A 21514-nucleotide genomic window follows, 5' to 3' on the forward strand; every position below is an offset into this window, starting at 1 on the left:
TCCTAAAATGTAGGCTGTAAAAATAGCTCAAGAGAAAGTGCAACTCTCCAGCATTGCTCTCTTCAAACTACATATAGCATATTGGCTGATATTGCCCAGAATCTCTGGTAATTTAATTTCTTAAGATGATTTTGCGCATTTGATATTACTTATAAGGTGTAACATTGCTGGGACCATGGCTGGCAAGTGTGTTGCGTCACATATGCCTAAAATAACATTGTGGGACTGCGGTTGGGTTTGAGACCAGTTCTTGCCAGCGGGTGTGGGCGGGAGCGGGATGAAGAAATCGGTCCCGTGCAGACCTCTACTGTGCATCATGACAGTGAAGCCTGTAACATTACAGCTGTTTATTACTGTCAGTGTGAAAAATAGGTAATTAGCTAGGGAAACTCACAGATCAATAACGTTACATTGCCATACTAATAAAACTCACATTGCACTGAAAAAACGTCAGAATATCAAATCATCAATTGTTTGGCCGATGGGTTCATCGTTTGATTCAGGTCTACTATGATATAGGCAAAAAGAATAGCTAACGTTAGCCAACTTTTGGCTAGCTCTCTCTCTATTGGTACATCAACTGGCGAAAGCTAGCCAAATTCATTTACTTCTGAAAAGGGACAAAACAAAGGCTACAAAAAAATTCTGTTCAAAACCACAGCTGTTTATTAACAGTAAAACTAATAATAGCCAACTCATATCGCTATCTGACAGATAACTAGAGTCAAGAGATGACTTGGCTGTGGTAGCTACTCGCTAGTGTAGCTTATTCATTCACCTAAGTCAACAGGGGATAAAACATTAGCTAACTTTATATGTCARTTACAATACTAGCTCAGCACTGCGAAAAAAACACTAGTTTAGTATTTTTTCTGTGAAGTTTAACAGTAGTTTCCTTGCCAGCTACAGTTGAAGTCGGAAGTTTACATACACCTTAGCCAAATACATTTAAACTCAGTTTTCACAATTCCTGACATTTAATCCTAGCAAAAATGCCCTGTTTTAGGTCAGTTAGGATCACCACTTTATTTTAATAATGTGAAATGTCAGAATAATAGTAGAAAAGGATTTATTTCAGCTTTTATTCTTTCATCACATTCCCAGTGGGTCAGCAGTTTACATACACCCAATTAGTGTTTGGTAGAATTGCCTTTAAATTGTTAAACTTGGGTCAAACGTTTCTGGTAGCCTTCCACAAGCTTCCCACAATAAATTGGGTAAATTTTGTCCCATTCCTCCTGACAGAGCTGGTGTAACTGAGTCAGGTTTGTAGGCCTCCTTGCTCGCACACACATTTTCAGTTCTGCCCACAAATGTTCTATGGGATTGAGGTCAGGGCTTTGTGATGGCCACTCCAATAGTTTGACTTTGTTGTCTTTAACTTCTCTGGGATATGTGGGACGCTAACGTCCCACTTGGCCAAAAGCCAGTAAAAATGCAGCGCGCCAAATTCAAATAAATTACTCAAAAAATCTATCTTTCATGAAATCACACATGAAAGACACCAAATAAAAGCTACACATGTTGTGAATCCAGCCAACATGTCTGATTTCAAAAAGGATTTACGGCGAAAGCACACCAAACGATTATGTTAGGTCAGTACATAGCCACAGAAAAACACAGCCATTTTCCCAGCCAAAGATAGGAGTCACAAAAAGCAGAAATAGAGATAAAATTTATCACTAACCTTTGATGATCTTCATCAGATGACACTCATAGGACATCATGTTACACAATACATGTATGTTTTGTTCGATAATGTGCATATTTATATCCACAAATCTCAGTTTACATTGGCGCCATGTTCAGAAATGCCTCCAAAATATCCGGAGAAATTGCAGAGAGCCACATCAAATAACAGAAATACTCATCATAAAGATACATGTTTTACATAGAATTAAAGATACACTTGTTCTTAACTTCTTTGGGATAGGGGGGCGCTGTTTTCACTTTGGGAAAAAATCGTGCCCAATTTAAACGGCCTCGTACTCTATTCTAGTAATAATATGCATAYTATTATTACTATTGGATAGAAAACACTCTCAAGTTTCTAAAACCGTTTGAATTATATCTGTGAGTAAAACAGAACTCATTTTGCAGCAAACTTCCTGTCAGGAAGTGAAAAATCTGAAATTGAGGCTCTGTTCCAGGGCCTTCCTATTCATTTGCTTGAAATCTATGGATATACATGCACTTCATACGCCTTCCACTAGATGTCAAGAGGCAGTGAGAGGTGGAATCGGGTGTCTAGCTTGATCTGAGGTCGAATAAGAGCTCTTGGAATGACGTGACCACTATTTCCTTTGTTCAGCAAGGCGCGGGAAGGAACCCTGGATTGCCTTCTGAAAAGCTTTCGTTATAGACGGCTAATATCTCCGGCTTTGATTTTATTTGATACATGTGATAATATCATCGTAAAGTATGTTTTTTCAATATAGTTTTATCAGATTATTGAGTTTTGGCTTTTTCCGTTCTCTGCGTTTGGTGATGATGGACAGCTTCGCGCCACTTGGCTAGCTTTGGTTGCTAATTCGACAGGAGAAAAGGACATTCTAAAACCAAACAACAATTGTTCTGGACAAAGGACCCCTTGTACAAGATTCTGATGGAAGCTCAGCAAAAGTAGGAACCATTTATGATGTTATTTCGTATTTCGTATTTCTGTGGAAAATGTTTAGTACTATTTTCCGCCCTCATTGCAGGCGCTGTCTCGCTATAACGTAAGCTGTATGTCGTACTAAAGTTATTTTTAGAATTTAACACGGCGATTGCATTAAGAACTAGTGTATCTTTCATTTGCTGTACAACATGTATTTTTTAGTAAAGTTTTGATGAGTTATTTGGTCAGATTAGGTGAGTGTCAGAAATATATCCGGAGATTCTGGGAAAAAGTTGCTACGTTTTCACAATGTATAACCACGGATTTCAGCTCTAAATATGCACCATTTTCGAACAAAGCATAAGTGTATTGTATAACCTGATGTTATAGGACTGTCACCTGATGAAGTTTGTCAAGGTTAGTGAAAAATTATATATCTTTTGCTGTTTTTTTGCGATCGCTAACTTTTGCTGCTGATAAATGGGTTGTATTTTTGGCTATTGTGGTAAGCTAATATAATGCTATATTTGTGTTTTCGCTGTAAAACACTTAAGAAATCTGAAATATTGGCTGGATTCACAAGATGTTTATCTTTCATTTGCTGTACACCATGTATTTTCATAAAATGTTTTATGATGAGTATTTAGGTATTTCACGTTGGTCTCTGTAATTGTTCTAGCTGCTTCGGTGCTATTTGTGATTGTAGCTGCAATGTAAAACTATGATTTTATACCTGAAATATGCACATTTTTTCGAACAAAACATAGATTTATTGTATAACATGTTATAAGACTGTCATCCGATGAAGTTGTTTCTTGGTTAGTGACTAATTCTATCTCTATTTGGGGATTTTGTGCAAGCTACCTGTGCTGTGAAAGAAATGTCTGTGCTTTTTTGTATTTGGTGGTGAGCTAACATAAATATACGTGGTGTTTTCGCTGTAAAACATTTTAAAAATCGGACATGTTGGCTGGATTCACAAATATTTTATCTTTCATTTGCTGTATTGGCCTTGTTAATGTGTGAAAGTTAATATTTCAAAAAAAGGCGCTCGTTTTACTGTGGATAGAGGTGAGATCTTGCATGGAGCCCCAGGCCGAGGGAGATTGACAGAGTTTCTTTGGTGTTTCTTCCATTTGCGAATAATCGCACCAACTGTTGTCACCCTTCTCACCAAGCTGCTTGGCAATGGTCTTGTAGCCCATTCCAGTCTTATGTAGGTCTACAATCTTGTCTCTGACATCCTTGGAGAGCTCTTTGGTCTTGGCCATGGTGAGAGTTTGGAATCTGATTGATTGCTTCTGTGGACAGGTGTCTTTTTATACAGGTAACAAACTGAGATTAGGAGCACTCCTTTAAGAGTGTGCTACTAATCTCAGCTCGTTACCTGTATAAAAGACACCTGGAGCCAGAAATATTTTCTGATTGAGAGGGGGTCAAAATACTTATTTCCTCATTAAAATGCAAATCAATTTATAAGATTTTTTTGACATGCGTTTTTCTGGATTTTTTTGTTGTTATTCTGTCTCTCACTGTTCAAATAAACCTACCATTAAAATTATAGACTTATCATTTCTTTGTCAGTGGGCAAACGTACAAAATCAGCAGGGGATCAAATACTTTTTCCCCTCACTGTATGCTCAACTCCCCCGTGCTGGTCCAGCCAGCCTTCCAGAAGCTTTGCCTTCACACAGCCTGTCAGCCCGCTCTGTGGTGTCCATGCGGTCCTAAATCCRAATTGTCTGAACACTCCAAACAGCCTACCCAACCGCTCCTAAAGCACACCTTTGCCGCTTTTTGTGTCACATTGCAATGATAAAACTGGGGGGGGACAAAAATGCAATTTCAGAATGTGGAGGGGACATGACCCCCCCCCCCCATCCCCAGTGAAAGTTGTGCCCCTGCAATTAGCAGTTTCTCGAATTCCAACCCCACAAACAATATCCTTCGCTTTCAGACTAGCTTAGACTCCCTGGTGTGACAGAGCAAATAACAATGGAAGTGCCAGATAGCTTGATTTGTTCAGATAACAGTGTCTGTGTGCGTTTCCACTCGGCTAAAGTGCCAAATTAGGGCATTATAAAGTTGCTTTCTTCTTCTTTTGTTTCCGACCCAGTTGAGTGAGCAAGCCGGCAGACGGCCAGAGTTCCCCCTCCAAAACTCCTTGGCAGCTTCCTGGAGACCTACCCTCATCGGAGCAATTGTATTAGAGATCTCAAGCATAAAAGGTGAACATTTGATCCCTCCACTCGCTCCACTTATGAAATGTCTGCAGCCATCAAATGAACAAGAGGAGGACTCCATTGAATGGCGAACAAGTGCAAAGATCTATTGGGTTCATTTAACTTTCCAGGGTTTCCGCACCATAGTGTCCTTTCACAGGACCAATTCGGAAAGTATTCAGGCCCCTCAACTTTTTTCCACATTTTGTGCTGCCAAAGGTGCTTCAACAATGTACTGATTAAAGTGTCCGAATACTTGCGTAAATGTGAAATTTCAGATATTTTATTTTATACATTTGCAAAAAATCAACAACAAAAAAGTTTTTGCCTTGTCATTATGGGGTATTGTGTGTAGATTGATGAGGGGAAAACACTATTTAATCCATTTTAGAATAAGGCTGTAATGTAAAACAAGGCTGTAATGTAACAAAATGTGGGAAGGGATCTGAATACTTTCCGAATGCACTGTATGTCTACACAGCTGGGAGAGGATTTCATCTCTCCCACACTACAGGACGTCTCACAAAAAACCCTATGGGGAATAAGGGCATGCCCGGAGCACACTTCCTGGTAATCCGTCTGGCCCCACAGCCTTGTGTATGTTGATCTGTTTAAAGGTCTTACTCACGTCGGCTACGGAGAGCGTGATCACACAGTCATCCAGAACAGCTGATGTTCTCATGCATGCCTCAGTATGGCTTGTCTCGAAGCGAGCATAGAAGTGACTTAGCTCGTGTCACTGGGCAGCTTGCGGCTGTGCTTCCCTTTGTAGTCTGTAATAGTTTACAAGCCCTGCCACATAAGACGAGCGTCGGAGCCGGTGTAGTATGATTCAATCTTAGCCCTGTATTGACGCTCTGCCTGTTTGATGGTTCGTTGCAGGGCATAGCAGGATTTCTTGTAAGCTTCCGGGTTAGAGTCTCGCACCTTGAAAGCGGCAGCTCTACCCTTTAGCTCAGTGCCCGAATGTTGCCTGTAATCCATAGCTTCTGGTTGAGGCCCCACTCCATCTTGGGGCTTCAGTTTCCGTGGGCCCCTCAGGGTTCTGGCCATTGAGAATCCAGGCAGCAGTCTTTTGTCAATGCTTTCTGCGTTTATGTCCTCYTCTGAAGCAGTAGATGCGATYGTGGACACCTCGTCTGTTTGTCACACCAGCAGGAAATTCACTGGCAGTATGATGTTTCAATGAACTATCTTACTCTTCTTATTAGTAGGATCTTTGACTCTGTAGATGTACACAGGGGTATTTCCATGTGATGACATACAGTAGACTGTTGAATCTCCAATCTCCAGGGTAGTACCTTTCACGCTCTTGCTATACTGCCTTGCTTTTTCTGAGCATCAGTGGTGTCGACTTGGGCGATCCTGACAGCCTCTTTCGCAGGTACTTTTGGAACGATTCAACATACTCGTCATGAGTCAACACGTCTTCGTTCCTTAATGTGCTTCCAAATACAATGTCCACTGGTAGCCGTGGAACATCAGGTAGAATGGCGTGAATCCTGCCGTTTCATGTTTGGTAGAGTTCTACAAGAAGGTGAGCGTCTATCATCTGGGGCCTTCTTTCTTTTGCTCTCGCTGGCAATGACTGGATCATGTTACTGAACGTGAGGTCGAATCTTTCCATCTGACCATTGCCCATAGGATGATATGGAATGGTATGGGACTTTTTGACTCTTGACACTTGTAGCAATTCAGAGGTTAAGGGTGTCGCAAAGTTCGCTACTTTGTCTAAGTGGATCCACTGGGGAAAACCATAGACACAGAATAACTGGTTCCATAACGTCCCAGTAACTACCTTTGCTGTCTGGTTCGGGCAAGGAAACGCGTGTGCCAGCTTCATAAAATGGTCTGTGATGGCATCATACTGCAGCACACCTTGCGGGCTGCCGCAGAATTCTATGGCACGTTATTTAAGTGTCAGCCATTAATGCTAGTTTGTGCTAGTTTGACCACCAGAGGGGATATTTGAGAAACATTTGACTTTTTAATATTGGCGGTAGTAGAGAATTTAAAACCTTTTTTTATTATTAAATAGTTAAATAAAAATTTAAAAATTTAAAATTTAAAARAAATTCAAGAACATAGTATATGGGATTGATTTGAAGACATGTTAATTTGATTAATATTATGGTGTTTCTCCAAGAAAAACAAAACCCTCAGGGTTTCCGTTAGGAAAATATGGCGCTGTACAAAGTGACCGGTCGGAAGTAGACAGTACTAAGGGCAAAAGAATCCTAACATTTCCACACCCTAATTCTAGTCTAACCAATACCCAAACAGAGATTCAGTGAAAATAAAAATCTCATTGATTTATCAAGACCATGCTTGTCTCAGAGCAGTACGAAACAGTACTGAAATAGTTGACCACAGGCGGGTAGGCTATTGCTTCAAATCCTATTGCTTCTATCGTCAATATGCTTTAAATGCCACAATGTCACTAATAATTGAACACACAATTCTTAAAACTCTGAGAAGGGTAATAGGAGGTGATCTGCACTGCATATTAAACTGACATTCTTATCTTATTCTTATATTCCACGGGTTACCGTGTGTGTTTCGATCCTCTCTCTCTCTCGCACATGTACACGCACTTGCTGTCTTGACCTCTGAATGCTTGGCTACGAAAAGCCAACTAGCATTTACTCCATAGGTGCTGACCAGTTGCACCCTCTATAACCACTGTTTATAATATTTGACCCTGCTGGTCACCTATGAATGTTTGAACCGCTTGAAAAATGATCTAGGCTTTATGGCCATGTACTCTTACAATCTCCAACCAGTTCGGATTTAAGTATAACTTAAAGACTGACGCCTTTAGTGAGAGGTCTAATGCTTTAAAATGTAATAATTTCTGCCCTCCGAATTCATATTCATTATATAAATAGATGAACCGCAACATGTCAGCTAAAGCGATTTAATTCATGAATGCATAAAATCAACCAATGTCAGCCTTTAAATGCTTTATTATCCAAATGTTTAAAGTGTGTGTGGGCGACGGAGAGAAGGCATTTGACTGTTTGCGCTTTCAGGAGGAACGGAAAATTGCGTGTCAATTCATAAACAATGTGCCATCGAAAATCTCTTCCCAACTATTTTCATGGATTTCCGCCAATAATTACATTTAGAGGATTGGAGTAATCTAAATTAATATCTAAAGGGGCATTTTTCGTTAGGGAAAATCTGTAAAATGACATGCATAAGAGACGGTGGTAATATTTTTCCTTTTAGAGATTATAATACATGGTGTCCAGGTCAGGATAACCAAAACATTTCATTATTAAAGACTATCAGAAAGAATGTTGGTACTTATTTATTTTGATCCAAAGCCATGAATGAGTGAGGGGTATTGATGAAATGGGATTTTAGCCTTCTAGAGGATAATTATTTTTCATGTAAGCTCTAGCAGTCAGTTACCACGTGAGCACAGAAGTAGTATGTGCATGAATGTACACCCACGTGAGCACAGACATTGTGGCAACGTGATGAAACCGCCCTCCAAGGCGAGTGCTTAAAAGGAATTAACATACCGGACCAGAAAGGGAGCGGAGGCTACATGTTGAAATGGTTTAAAACTACAAGACCAGTATACGTGCAGCGCGAGCTGAATACGYTGAAATGGTTTAAAACTACCAAACCAGAAAATGTTAAGACTCAAACWCTCGAGTGAAGAAGATCAAGAATATATCGGAACATTCAGTCTGCAGCTGTTTAAGTACTTTAGTAAACTTGACCAAGACCACCGCATGTGTACCTCTTCCAACGAACAGAGACAAAGAAGCCTACTACAACTGAGGACATTGTGACCTCTTGTGAACAACTAGAAACTTACACAACCAGAKACTTTCTGTCAAACTATTCGTCACAGACGGATCGAGTGGTTTCAGAGAGACAACAGACAAAGACATATAAGCGTAAATATATGTTGCATTTCTAAATCCAAATGAGCGGTTGTTAGGGTGCTAAATATCCATATTTAYGATGAGAGTATTATTCAACTGTATGTATGATAGTTGAATTCCTTTGTCTCTCCTTCTCCCGCTCTTTCTTTCCCCAACCCTTTCATTATGTAACAAGCCGTCATACTGGGTTAGTCCACCAGGGACTTTTCATTATATTATGTTAGYAATCAATTCAACCTATACTGTGTGTGTTTATGTATTTCTGTGTGATTATTTAGTTAGTAAATAAAAAATTAAGCCAATTTGTGTATCGCTGAATCACCATTATAAACTAGGGTTTGTGCAGATTTATGAAGTCAAAGACTTTCAGAATGAGACTGATATGAGGTAATAATGATTAATGGATGACTGGTATGATAACGAAATATTCAGCTATATTCTTGAGTTAATTTGGGAAAAGGTAACTCATTAAACAAACCTTTGCCGTGGTGCCCCAAGATCAAATTAATCATGTAACAATTAACTCATTAGCAATCACGTAATAATTAAATATAGTTAATTGATTTGATAACCTGCCGTCATCTCATTAATGATAGTCATGTCACGACACTGTAGTGGCCTCTACGACTACAGTACTACCAACTGATAGAGGCACCTTTCTTTCAGTTTTCCCCAGACTAAAAGTTCAAGCTGAGGCATGAGAGCCCCACTGCTTGAGCATTACAGTTCCCACTTTGTCTGGTATCTTTGTCACCGTGCCAGCGGTTCAYGTTGGCTAGCATGCTGAGTAAAAGTCCACGTGAATCTCCTTTGGCAGGTTTGGAGAAGCTGTCCCAATACCAATTTGTTTTCTTAACCTGTTGCATCATTTTAATTATTTTTTTATTTCACCTTTATTTAACCAGGTAGGCTAGTTGAGAACAAGTTCTCATTTGCAACTGCGACCTGGCCAAGATAAAGCATAGCAATTCGACACATACAACAACACAGAGTTACACATGGAATAAACAAAACATACAGTCAATAATACAGTAGAAAAAATAAGTCTATATACAATGTGAGCAAATGAGGTGAGATAAGGGAGGTAAAGGCAAAAAAAGGCCATGGTGGCGAGGTAAATACAATATAGCAAGTACAACACTGGAATGGTAGATTTGCAGTGGAAGAATGTGCAAAGTAGAAAAATAAATAATGGGGTGCAAAGGAGCAAAATAAATAACTAAATACCGTAGGGGAAGAGATAGTTGTTTGAGCTAAATTATAGATAGGCTATGTACAGGTGCAGTAATCTGTGAGCTGCTCTGACAGCTAGTGCTTAAAGCTAGTGAGGTAGATAAGTGTTTCCAGCTTCAGAGATTTCATGTGTTTTATGGTGTTCAATCCAACTGTCTGTCCAGGTACAACTAAAACAGACACTGCCATCTCGAAATCTAAAAGATCAATGTTCAAGTCATATTTACACTTTGGCTGTGCCAGTTTGCCCCCACAGCCTACAATAACTTGGCTTTCTAGACTCTGGTTTTATCACGTTAGATCTCAGAAGTGTTTCGTCAGCTGACACTTAACGTGCAGGTCATGGACCCACTGTCTATCAGAGCTTGAAGTTCTACAATTGTGATCATTTACTTAGTTTGTCCACTTTTCAGCATGTGTGACTCACCACCTGGATTTGGTCTTATGTAGAAAAATTTGAAATTGTGATTTTTACATTGGATAAAAGTAGAGACACAGAGCTACAAAATTGTATAACATACACTGCATTTTTGAGGAACAATGGGAAAGTAATTCTGCTTTGAAAGTTGATAAACTAAAACTCACTTTTGAGAAAATATCCTTTGAATGTTTTGGTATCTAGTGACGAGCTCTTCTTTGCCTAAAACCATTCAGCATCATTCACACCATCTTAAGCTTAAGCCCCACACATCTCGTTTCGCTCTCGACGCTCTGGCCGATGATTTGTTTACCTAGCTAGCTAACAACAGCTCTGGGAAACTAATAATAACATCCACTAGGGAGCCAGCCAGCTAMTGTTAACTAGCTAGCTAACGGTACACTTTAGCTTAAGTCATATAGCTAGCTAGCTAGGTAAACAATGAACCTAGCTAGATAAACAACGTTCAAGATCACACACGTCACGTTAGCTAACAAGCCAGCCAGCTAGTTAAACAACATTGAACAAAGTGGCAACAATGCCACAGCGCTGGGAACTAACCAGCCAGGTTCAATGTTAGCTAGCTAACATTAGGCTCTAACTAGAAAAACAAACGACTCTGGGAAACAAATAATAACGTCAGCTAGGGAGCCAGCCAGCTAACGTTAGCTAGCTAGCTAACAGTACACTTTAGCTTGAAATGAAACCACTTTCTATCAATATTAGAAACAATAATATCAATAAAATGTAGCTAGTTAACGCTAGACAATCTTATCTGTATATATCATCATGCCTGATAGACGCGTCTCCTGTCAGGAATGCCATACCACGGTTGCCCTTAGTTTGAAGATGTAATCCGGAGACAGGTGTTTTCTCCATCTCCTAAGCTATCCTTCCMTAATTCCACTGATTTCAAAACTTGATCCTCCAGAAAGTAAAGAGCAACACTTACGCAGCTCCACTACACAATACATTAAAAAAAGCCGTTTTCAACAGGATTACCAACACAGACTGACCAGCTCAAATAGACAGAAGCCCTCTATATGGCAGACCAATCCAAACTCCTCTCTCAGCATGTCCAGCCATCTCAGTATCTCAGCCAATCATGGCTAGTGGGAAGGTTGCCTCTTTAACTGTGGCTTAATCAACAAGGCTCGTAATTTAACAAATGGTATTCGTATTTACAGATGGCATACAAGTTTGTTAGTAAGGCACATGAAAGTTCACAAGTTCCAGAAGGCATTTCTGCCAAAAAACGCATTTAGATAAAAATAGAAAAATAACGTTAAAGTGGCTCTACTGTGAAGTTGTGACTTGTGACATACACCTAGTTTCCTGAAACGGGTCACATATTACAAATCTTTGATGTACTTACAGTTACAGTGTATACAAGAACCGGGCTCCCGATTGGCGCAGCGGTCTAAGGCACTGCATCTTAGTGCAAGACTCGTCACTACAGTTATACAAGCCTATTACCTAGCCTAACAGTAGCGCGAAAGCTAAACAGGGATGAAACCATTTTAGGGAGGTTAATTTCATTTGAGGGGGGTTTTCAAGTCCATGGGGGGTAGAAATGGGGTAGGTATCATGGGGGGGGTGTGATTCAGGAAATATTACTATGATAGGGRATTGATCAATGAATGAGGGCCAACACAGGAAAAGTTTATATGCTAAATAAAAATAAAACCCCTGGAAAGGGGGTCTGATCTGGCAACCCTGAGGTACCATAGTTAGATTCTGATGCCGCATTCAAAACAACTGGCAAATCTCTGACTTCAGTGCATTCAAGACAACTGGGAACTCTGGAAAAACGAGCTCCGACTGGGAAAAATATTTATTTACGGTCATCCAACTCGGGAACTCGGGCCTCTTTCTAGAACTTCCTTTCTGACGTGAAGATCACTGATGTCATGATTTGTATTTTTCCAGAGTCCCCAGTGTATTCCAGAGTCCCCAGAACTTTCTTGAAAGCACCATAAGTGAGTCGAGTGAACTGTTTTATAACATCTTTGGTCTGACAGACGCTTACGTGACAACCAGAATTCGTTGTATGATTTCAATAAACATGGTGCCACACACAACTGGCAAATACCTTAGCATTAGCTCATCATAACCAGTACAACCTTCAAAAAGGTATTTTACACACATTATGTGTGTCCATTACAATCTATACAAGAACCGGAATGCATTATTTGTCACCAGAACTTGAAAACAAGTAAATAAAAAAGTAATTACATTATGCTCTTTACATATAGTGCATTCGGAAAGTATTCAGACCCCTTCACTTTTTCTACATTTTGTTACGTTAGGTTAGTCTTATTCTAAAACGGAAAAAATTAAATAATCATCAATCTACACACAATACCCCATAACGACAAAGCGAAAACAGGTTTTTAGAAATGTTTGCAAATCTATTACAAATTTAAAAAACAAATACAAATCAAATTTTATTGGTCACATGCTTACTTACAAGCCCTTAACCAACATTGCTGTTCAAGACATAGAGTTAAGGAAATATTTACTAAATAAACGAAAGTAAAAAGTAACACAATACAATAACGAGGCTATATATAGGGGGTACCGGTACCGAGTCAATGTGGGGTACAGGTTAGTCAAGGTAATTTGTATGTAGGTAGGGGTAAAGTGACTATGCATAGATAATATACAGTGACTAGCAGCAGTGCAAAAACAGATGGGGGGAGGGGTGTAAATGTAAATTGTCCGGGTGGCCATTTGATTAATTGTTCAGGCTTGGGGGTAGAAGATGTTAAGGAGMCTTTTGGACTTTGCGCTCCGGTACCGCTTTCTGTGCGGTAGCAGAGGGAACAGTCTATTACTTGGGTGACTTGAGTCTGACACATTTTTGGGCCTTCCTCTGACACCGCCTAGTATATAGGTCCTGGATGGCAGGAAGCTTGGCCCCAGTGATGTATTGGGCCATACCCACTACCCTCTGTAGTACTTTATGGTCGGATGCTGAGCAGTTGCCATACCAGGCGGTGATGCAACCAGTCAGGATGCTCTCAATGGTGCAGCTGTATAACTATTTAAGGATCTGGGGACCCATGCCAAATCTTTTCAGTCTACTGAGGGGGAAAAGGTGTTTTCGTGCCCTCTTCACGACTGTCTTGGTGTGTTTAGACCATGATAGATTGTTGGTGAGGTTGACCTCAAGGAACTTGAAACTTTCGACCCACTACAGCCCCGTTGATGTGAATGGAGGCGTGTTCAGCCCTCGTTTTACTGTAGGTCACGATCAGCTCCTTTGTCTTGTTCATGTTGATGGAGAGGTTGTTGTCATGGTACCACACTTCCAGGTTTCTGACCTCTTCCCTATAGGCTGTCTCATCGTTGTTGGTGATCAGGCCTATCACTGTTGTGTTGTCAGAAAACTTAATGATGGTGTTGGAGTCTTGCTTGGCCACGCGGTCGTGGGTGAACAGGGAGTACAGGAGGAGACAAAGTACGCAACCCTAGGCGGCCCCCGAGTTGAAGATCAGCGTGGCAGATGTGTTGTTGCCTACCCTTACGACCGGAGGGCGGCCCATCTGGAAGTCCAGGATCCAGTTGCAGAGGGAGGTGATAAGTTCCAGTGTCCTTAGCTTAGTGATGAGCTTTGTCGGCACTATGGTGTTGAACGCTGAGCTGTAGTCAATTAACAGCATTCTCACATAGGTGTTCCTTTTGACCAGGTGGGAAAGGGCAGTGTGGAGAGCGATTGAGATTGCGTCATCTGTGGATCTGTTGGGGCGGTATGCAAATTGGAGTGGGTCTAGGGTATCCGGGAGGATGCTGTTGATGTGAGCCACGACCAGCCTTTCAAAGCACTTAATGGCTACCAATGTGAGCGCTACGGGGCGGTAGTCATTTAGGCAGGTTACTTTCGTTTTGTTGGGCACAAGGATGGTGGTCAGCTTGAAACATGTAGGTATTACAGACTCAGTCAGGGAGAGGTTGAAAATGTCAGTGAAGACACTTGCCAGTTGGTCCGGACATGCTCTGAGTACACGTCCTGGAAATCCGTCTGGCTCCACGGCCTTGTGAATGTTGACCTGTTTAAAAGGTGTTGCTCATATCGGCTAGGGAGAGCGTGATCACACAGTCGTCCGGAACAGCTGGTGCTCTCATGCATGCTTCAGTGTTGCTTGACTCGAAGCGAGCATAAAAGGCATTAAGCTCAACTGGTAGGCTCTCGTCACTGGGCAGCTCGCAGCTGGGTTTCCCTTTGTAGTCTGTAATAGTTTGCAAGCCCTGCCACATCCAATGAGCGTTAGAGCCGGTGTAGTAGGATTCAATCTCAGTCCTGTATTGACACTTTGCCTGTTCGTCTGAGGGCATAGCGGAATTTCTTACAGGCGTCCGGATTAGTGCACATGTGACATGCTGGTAGAAATGAGGTAAAAAGGATTTAAGTTTGCCTACAGTAAATTCCCGGCAATTAGGAGCACCGCTTCTGGATGAGCATTTTCTTGTTTGCTTATGGCCTTATACAGCTCGTTGAATGAGGTCTTAGTACCAGCACTGGTTTGTGGTGGTACATAGGCAGCTACAAAAAATACAGATAAACTCTCTTGGTAGATAGTGTGGTCTACAGCTTATCATTAGGTACTCTACCTCAAGCGAGCAATACCTTGAGAGACTTCCTTAATATTAGACATTGCGCACCAGCTGTTATTAACAAATAGACACACCCCCACCCCTCGTCTTACCAGACGTAGCGTTTCTGTCCTGCTGATGCACGGAAAACCCAGCCAAACTGTAAATGATCTGTGTCGTCATTCAGCACAACTCGGTGAAACATAAGATATTACAGTTTTAATGTCCCGTTGGTAGGATAGTCTCGAACGGAGATCATCCAGTTTATTCTGCAGTGATTGCACATTGGCCAATAGAACAGATGGTAGAGGCGGCTTATCCATTCGCCGACGAATTCTCACAAGGCACCCTGATCTCCGCCCCCTGTATTTCCATATTTTCTTCATGCAAATGACAGGGATTTGGGCCTGGTCTCTGAGAAGGAGTATATCCTTCGCGTCCAACTCAATACAGAAAAGTCTTTGTCCAGTTCAAGGTGAGTAATCGCTGTTCTGATATCCAGAAGCTCTTTCCTGTCATAAGAGATGGTAGCAGAAACATTATGTACAAAATAAGTTTCAAACTATGTGAAAAAACACAAAATAGCACAGTTGGTTAGGAGTTGGTTAGGAGCCCGTAAAACGGCAGCCATCCCCTCCTGCACCATCATGGAGTCCACCTGTGGTAAATTCAATTGATTGGACATGATTTGGAAAGGCACACACCTGTCTATATAAAGGTCCCACAGTTGACAGTGGAGATTGGAGAACATTCCAGAAGAACCACCATCTCTGCAGCACTCCACCAATCAGGCCTTTATCATAGAGTGGCCAGATGGAAGCAACTCCTCAGTAAAAGGCACATGACAGCCCACTTGGAGTTTGCCAAAAGGCACCTAAAGGACTCTCAGACCATGAGAAACAAGATTATCAAGGTCTGATGAAACCAAGATTGAACTCTTTGGGCTGAATGCCAAGCATCACGTCTGGAGGAAACAAGGCACCGCTCATCACCTGGCCAATACCATCCCTACGTTGAAGCATGGTGGTGGCAGCACCATGCTGTGGGAATGTTTTTCAGCGGCAGGAACTGGGAGACTAGTCAGGATCAAGGGAAAGATGAACAGAGCAAAGCACAGACAGTTCCTTGATGAAACCTGCTCCAGAGGGCTCAGGACCTTAGACTGGGGCAAAGGTTCACCTTCCAACAGGACAATGACCCTAAGCACACAGCCAAGACAACGCAGGTGTCCTTGAGTGGCCCAGCCAGAGCCCAGACTTGAACCCGGTCGAACATCTCCAGAGATACCTGGAAATAGCTGTGCAGCGACGTTCCCAATCCAAGCTGACAGAGCTTGAGAGGATCTGCAGAGAAGAATGGGAGAAACTCCCCAAATACAGGTGTGCCAAGCTTGTATCGTCATACCCAAGAAGACTTTAGGCTGTAATCGCTACCAAAGGTGCTTCAACAAAGTGCTGAGTAAAGGGTCTGAATACTTATTTAAATGTTATTTCAGATTTTTATTTTTATACATTTGCAAATAAAAAAAAACAAYGTTTTTTGCTTTGTCATTATGAGGTATTGTGTGTCGATTGATGAGGGGGAAAAACTATTTAATCAATTTTAGAATAAGACTAAAGTAACAAAATGTGGTAAAGAGGTCTGAATACTTTTTGAATGTAGCATTCAGTATGCCACAGTAGAAACGACAACACGATATACAGAAAAAAAGGCACTTACTTTGATAGGAACGCACACATGTGCAAAGTTATTATTTGTAAGGAAAACAACAATGAAGGCAATGTGGGCGCAAGCCAGAAAATGTGCCAGGGGGGGGAAGTTTGTGCAAGGCCTGTTCTGACTAGAGGTGTGCAATGTCTTCATACTTGATCTGGGAAAACACTGGGGAATTGCTTGGGCTCTCGTGAAACATAAATTGTCCGTAACAGTGAAATGTTCCTGTTTGAGAGAAACTTTTCCAGGAGAGAAATCACTTTGTTCAATGAAGCCTGATCACTATTAGTGCACGTATAGTGATGGGTCAGGCTAGTGTATTAGAAACATTGTCACCTCATGACCTGGATCATCCACTCTTTTTCCCTGTCTTTGCAAGCACTCATTGGCAATGTCAATTGCTTTGTTCAGTCTGACCCAATAATCCAAGCAGCTCCCTGACTGTCTTGGTAAGGTTTCATAGAAGTATCCTAATGGAATTGTGGATTAGACTCCCTCCAAAGTGCCGCTCAGGATGTTGTATATGGCTTCAGGGTCTCTGTTTATATTAACGAGGGGGTTTCCACGGTGCCCAATTCTGACTATGTCTTTAGACCGCCCCATTAGTCTGTCCTGTATCTCTTGCCCCTGTTCTGATATAGTGCATCCCTTCTTTTTCAAGTAAGCTTGCATCATTTCTTGCCATTCAGTCACTGTGCACCGGTCTGTGCAATCACCCCTGAAGTGGTGGTTCTTTGACATCTGATTTCAGAATTAGGTTGAAATCTGATCATTCAGGTATTTGTGTTATGGGCTGGGGAGGGATTGGAGCAGCCCCTGCTAGGCTAGCAGCAACTTGTTTTCTTATTTCACTGCCCAGTTGTTTGTCTAACTCTGCTAGGGATTGCAATTGGGTTTGGTTTTCATTTTCACCCCCAATGGGCTTCTGATTCAGGAAGTGGGCAGTTCCRTTGTTTCACTTTCCTTTTGTACTACATTGTCTTATAACAACAGGTAAATAGGTATTGTTCAGTGCAATCATAATGTATGCAATATAGGTTGAATCAAGTGAGACATTTCAGAAGATTAGATTAGCAAACAGCTAAATCAATTCCTACTTACTGCAACTTTAAAAGTGGTCCTTTCTATTGAACCATTTCTAGCTGAATGGGGAATAATCAATGAGACTCACCAGGTTGGCTGTCATAGAGGACTGCCTTTGCATCTTGGTTCTGAGGAGAGAGAGAGAGAGAGAAAGACTTATTAGGAGGCCTAGTGGCACGGTTGACTTTTCAATTGAATGTAACAAAACACACCAGCAGCAAAACAAAACCAGCACTCGGCTCAATTAAGACACAGTCGGAGAGCAATTCGTCCACCGTGGCTGTCAACCTGTAGCTGCCTGCAATAGACCATGGAAGAATGAGGAAATCAATCACAGCTTTGAAGAGTCTTTTCAACTCCCATCTTTCAGAAGAAGACAGGTTTCAGTCTTTGGGGAGGAAGGAAGACTGTATAGCCTACAGTTCTGGTAAGTCTCAGGAATTGTGCAGCAAAAGCAGAGCGGTAACAGATAATGAGGAGAGAGAGAAAGAAATGTTTTGATTTATGACTACCTCTAGACTAACAATTACTCCCCTCCTGGGCTCAGCAGGTCCCTTTGGAGAAGGAGCACAATTTAAACAAGTCGTAAATTCAAAGTGAGGCGGGTGTGGCACCTCGTTTTGGCATCACCGGGGCGACCAGGGGAGGGGTGAGGACAGTCAACGGAGCCGTAAGAGGAAAGTCATCTATTACCCTGCCTCAGGAGATGACCACTAAGAACTATTAGAACAACACCGACCAGAGATGGTCATTTAGCTCATAGAGAGAGAGAKGTCTTAACCCTGGCTAAACTGCTGCCTAACCCCTGTCACAACAGCACCTCCCTTTTACTCACCTGTCACTTGCTTCTCCCTATTCCCTTCATTCCCTATAATATTCATCAAACCTTAATATGAGTCTCACAAGTACTGTATATAGCAGAGACATTTGAATGATAGGATGCTGAGATTGAAAACAAGCGGCAGGGAGCGAAAGAATGACACATCTTCCATGATGCTTGTTCACTTGCATGTACTTTGTGTTGTCAGATTTGGGTGTGATCAGAGTGAGAGATAGATTTATGCATCGGAAGACAAGATACATCAAGAGCTGATTTAATTCAGTGCCGTTGGTGGATAAAAAGACATTGGCTTAATTGGGCTCAGTAGGTTAAGTCAGTCTAGGCACATGGGTTTCTCAATCCTCATACTGCTTTCCTCTGAAGCCCGTTTCTAAGGAGAGACGCTAACATCCTCAGACTGCATTATATGAGATGAATAGCCTATATATTTCTGATATATTATAATCATCCCATCCCTGCCTCTTAGAATATTTTCAACACAATGTTTCTAAGAAAAAGTGATACAAGAGACTTTTTGTATATGTATAATTTTTGTAAATGTATAACAATTAAATTCAKCCCTCTGATTTATAATGAAGAGCAAGAGGTGCCGCCCTGCCGCCCAGCTGTAGCTTAACTAGGTCTTTCCTTATTTTTTACCTTTATTTAAATAGGCAAGTCAGTTAAGAACAAATTCTTATTTACAATGACAGCCTAGGAACAGTGGGTTAACTGCCTTGTTCAGGAGCAGAACGACAGATGTTTACCTTGTCAGCTACGGGGATTCGATCTTGCAACCTTTCGGTTACAAGTCCAACTCTCTAACCACTAGGCTACCTGCCGCCCACTAATCAAGGTTCGACTAAACTAGAGCCTGCAGGACTTGCTTTTTGGCGTGCGGTGAGCATCTCTTTATTACGGACAGACTCTTTACAACCATTGATTCTATAGGTTTTGACCATGACAGTTTACAATCTAAGGTAACGCCAAGTAATTTAGTCTCCTCAACAAGTTCAACAGCCACACCAGAGTCAGCTTAGGTCTAGAACTTAGGGAATGATTTGTACCAAATACAATGCTCTAGGTTTTAGAGATGTTCAGGASCAGTTTATGAGTGGCCATCCATTCCAAAACAGACTGCAACTCTTTGTTAAGGGTTTCAGTGACTTCATTAGCTGTGGTTAATGATGCTTATATGGTTGAATCATCAGCTTTGTTTAATKCCAGWGGCAARAATAGAACAGAGGGCCTAGAGAGCTGCCCTGTGGTACAACACACTTTACATGTTTGACATTAGAGAAGCTTCCATTAAAGAAAACCCTTTGGGTTCTATTAGATAGATGGCTCTAAATCCACGATATGACAGAGGTTGAAAAGCCATAACACATACATTTTTTCAACAAGTTATGGTGAATAACAAGTTGCGCTGAAATCTAACAGTACAGCTCCCACAATCATCTTATTATCAATTTATTTCAACCAATCAATCATTTGTGTCAGTGCTGTACATGGTGAGTGCCTTTCTCTATAAGCTTGCTGAAAGTCTGTTGTTAATTTGTTTACAGATGATAGGTCTGCTGTTAGAATCGATAAAGGCCACTTGACCAATCTTGGGTAGCGGAATTACTTTGGCTTCCCTCCAGGCCTGAGGACAAAGACTTTCCTCTAGGCTCAGATTAAAGATATGACATATACTGTAGGAGTGGCTATAGAGTMWGCTACCATCCCCAGTAGCGTTCCATCTGAGTTAACAATGCCAGGAGCTTTGTCATTACTGATCCCMAAAAAAATCCACGTCTCCCACACTAACTTTACAAAATTGGAACGAGCACTATTMGTTTTTTATGCATGAATACGATGGAAGTAATCATTAAAATAATTGGCAACATCAAATGGTTTTGTGATGAATAAGCCATATGATTCGATGAAAGATGGAGTTGAATGAATTTCACTTAAAGTACTGGATATAGCCACAATTATTTTATTTATTTTCTATTTAACCTTTATTTAACTAGGCAAGTCAGTTAATTAAGAACAAATTCTTATTTACAATGACGGCCTACCGGGGAACAGTGGGTTAACTGCCTTGTTCAGGGTCAGAACAACAGATTTTTACCTTGTAACCTTTCGGTTACTGGCCCAACGCTCTAACCACTAGGCTAACTGCCGATCACTGTGATCCAATGGGTATGGAAACAGCTAGAACACAGTTCTACAGTATTAGTAAAAATGTGATCGATACATGTGGATGATCTTGTTCCTGTAGTGTTTGTCAACAYCCTGGTAAATTGATTAATAACCTGGACCAGATTACAGGCACTGGTTAGTGTGAGAAGCTTGCTCTTGAGCGGACAGCTTGATGAGAACCAGTCAATATTCAGGTCCCCAAGAAAGTAGTTTTGTTTATATCAAATCAAATTGTATTTCTCACATGCGCTGAATACAATAGGTTCTGTAACGGCTGTCAATGTCGTTCTCCTCCTCAGACGAGGAGGAGCATGGATCGGACCAAGATGCGGAGTAGGAGGTATTCMTGATTTTAATGGCAAACCAACAAACACTACAAATAAACAAAACAACAAACGTGACTAACCTGCAACAGTCCTGTGTGGCCCAAACGCTAACACAGGAAACAAACAYCCACAAAACACCAGTGAAACCCTGGCTGCCTTAGTATGACTCTCAATCAGAGASAAACGATACACACCTGTCTCTAATTGAGAATCATACCAGGCCGAACACAAAACCCAACATAGAAATAGAAAACATAGACTGCCCACCCAACACTCACGCCCTGACCAATAAAGACATACAAAACAAGAGAAAACAGGTCAGGAACGTGACAGGTTCACCTTACAGTGAAATGCTTACTTACAAGCCCTTAACCAACAATGCAGTTAAGAAAAATAAAGTGAAGTAAAAATTTAA

The 21514-nt window shown here is 41.3% G+C and overlaps 1 protein-coding gene across 3 annotated transcripts in view; it reads right to left on the reverse strand.

The window, feature by feature from the left end:
• The window catches only part of LOC111949527 (beta-1,3-glucosyltransferase), a 147192-nt gene that overhangs the window by 74343 nt on the left and 51335 nt on the right, over positions 1 to 21514 (reverse strand). For all 3 annotated transcript variants that reach the window (XM_070433940.1, XM_070433939.1, XM_023966787.3), the window contains one exon: positions 17855 to 17894. In XM_070433940.1, coding sequence (XP_070290041.1) covers positions 17855 to 17894 — 40 coding nt within the window. The remainder of the gene's footprint in view (positions 1 to 17854; positions 17895 to 21514) is intronic.

The sequence above is a fragment of the Salvelinus sp. IW2-2015 genome, linkage group LG22 (assembly GCF_002910315.2).
Source record: "Salvelinus sp. IW2-2015 linkage group LG22, ASM291031v2, whole genome shotgun sequence".
Classification (NCBI taxonomy): Eukaryota; Metazoa; Chordata; class Actinopteri; order Salmoniformes; family Salmonidae; genus Salvelinus; species Salvelinus sp. IW2-2015.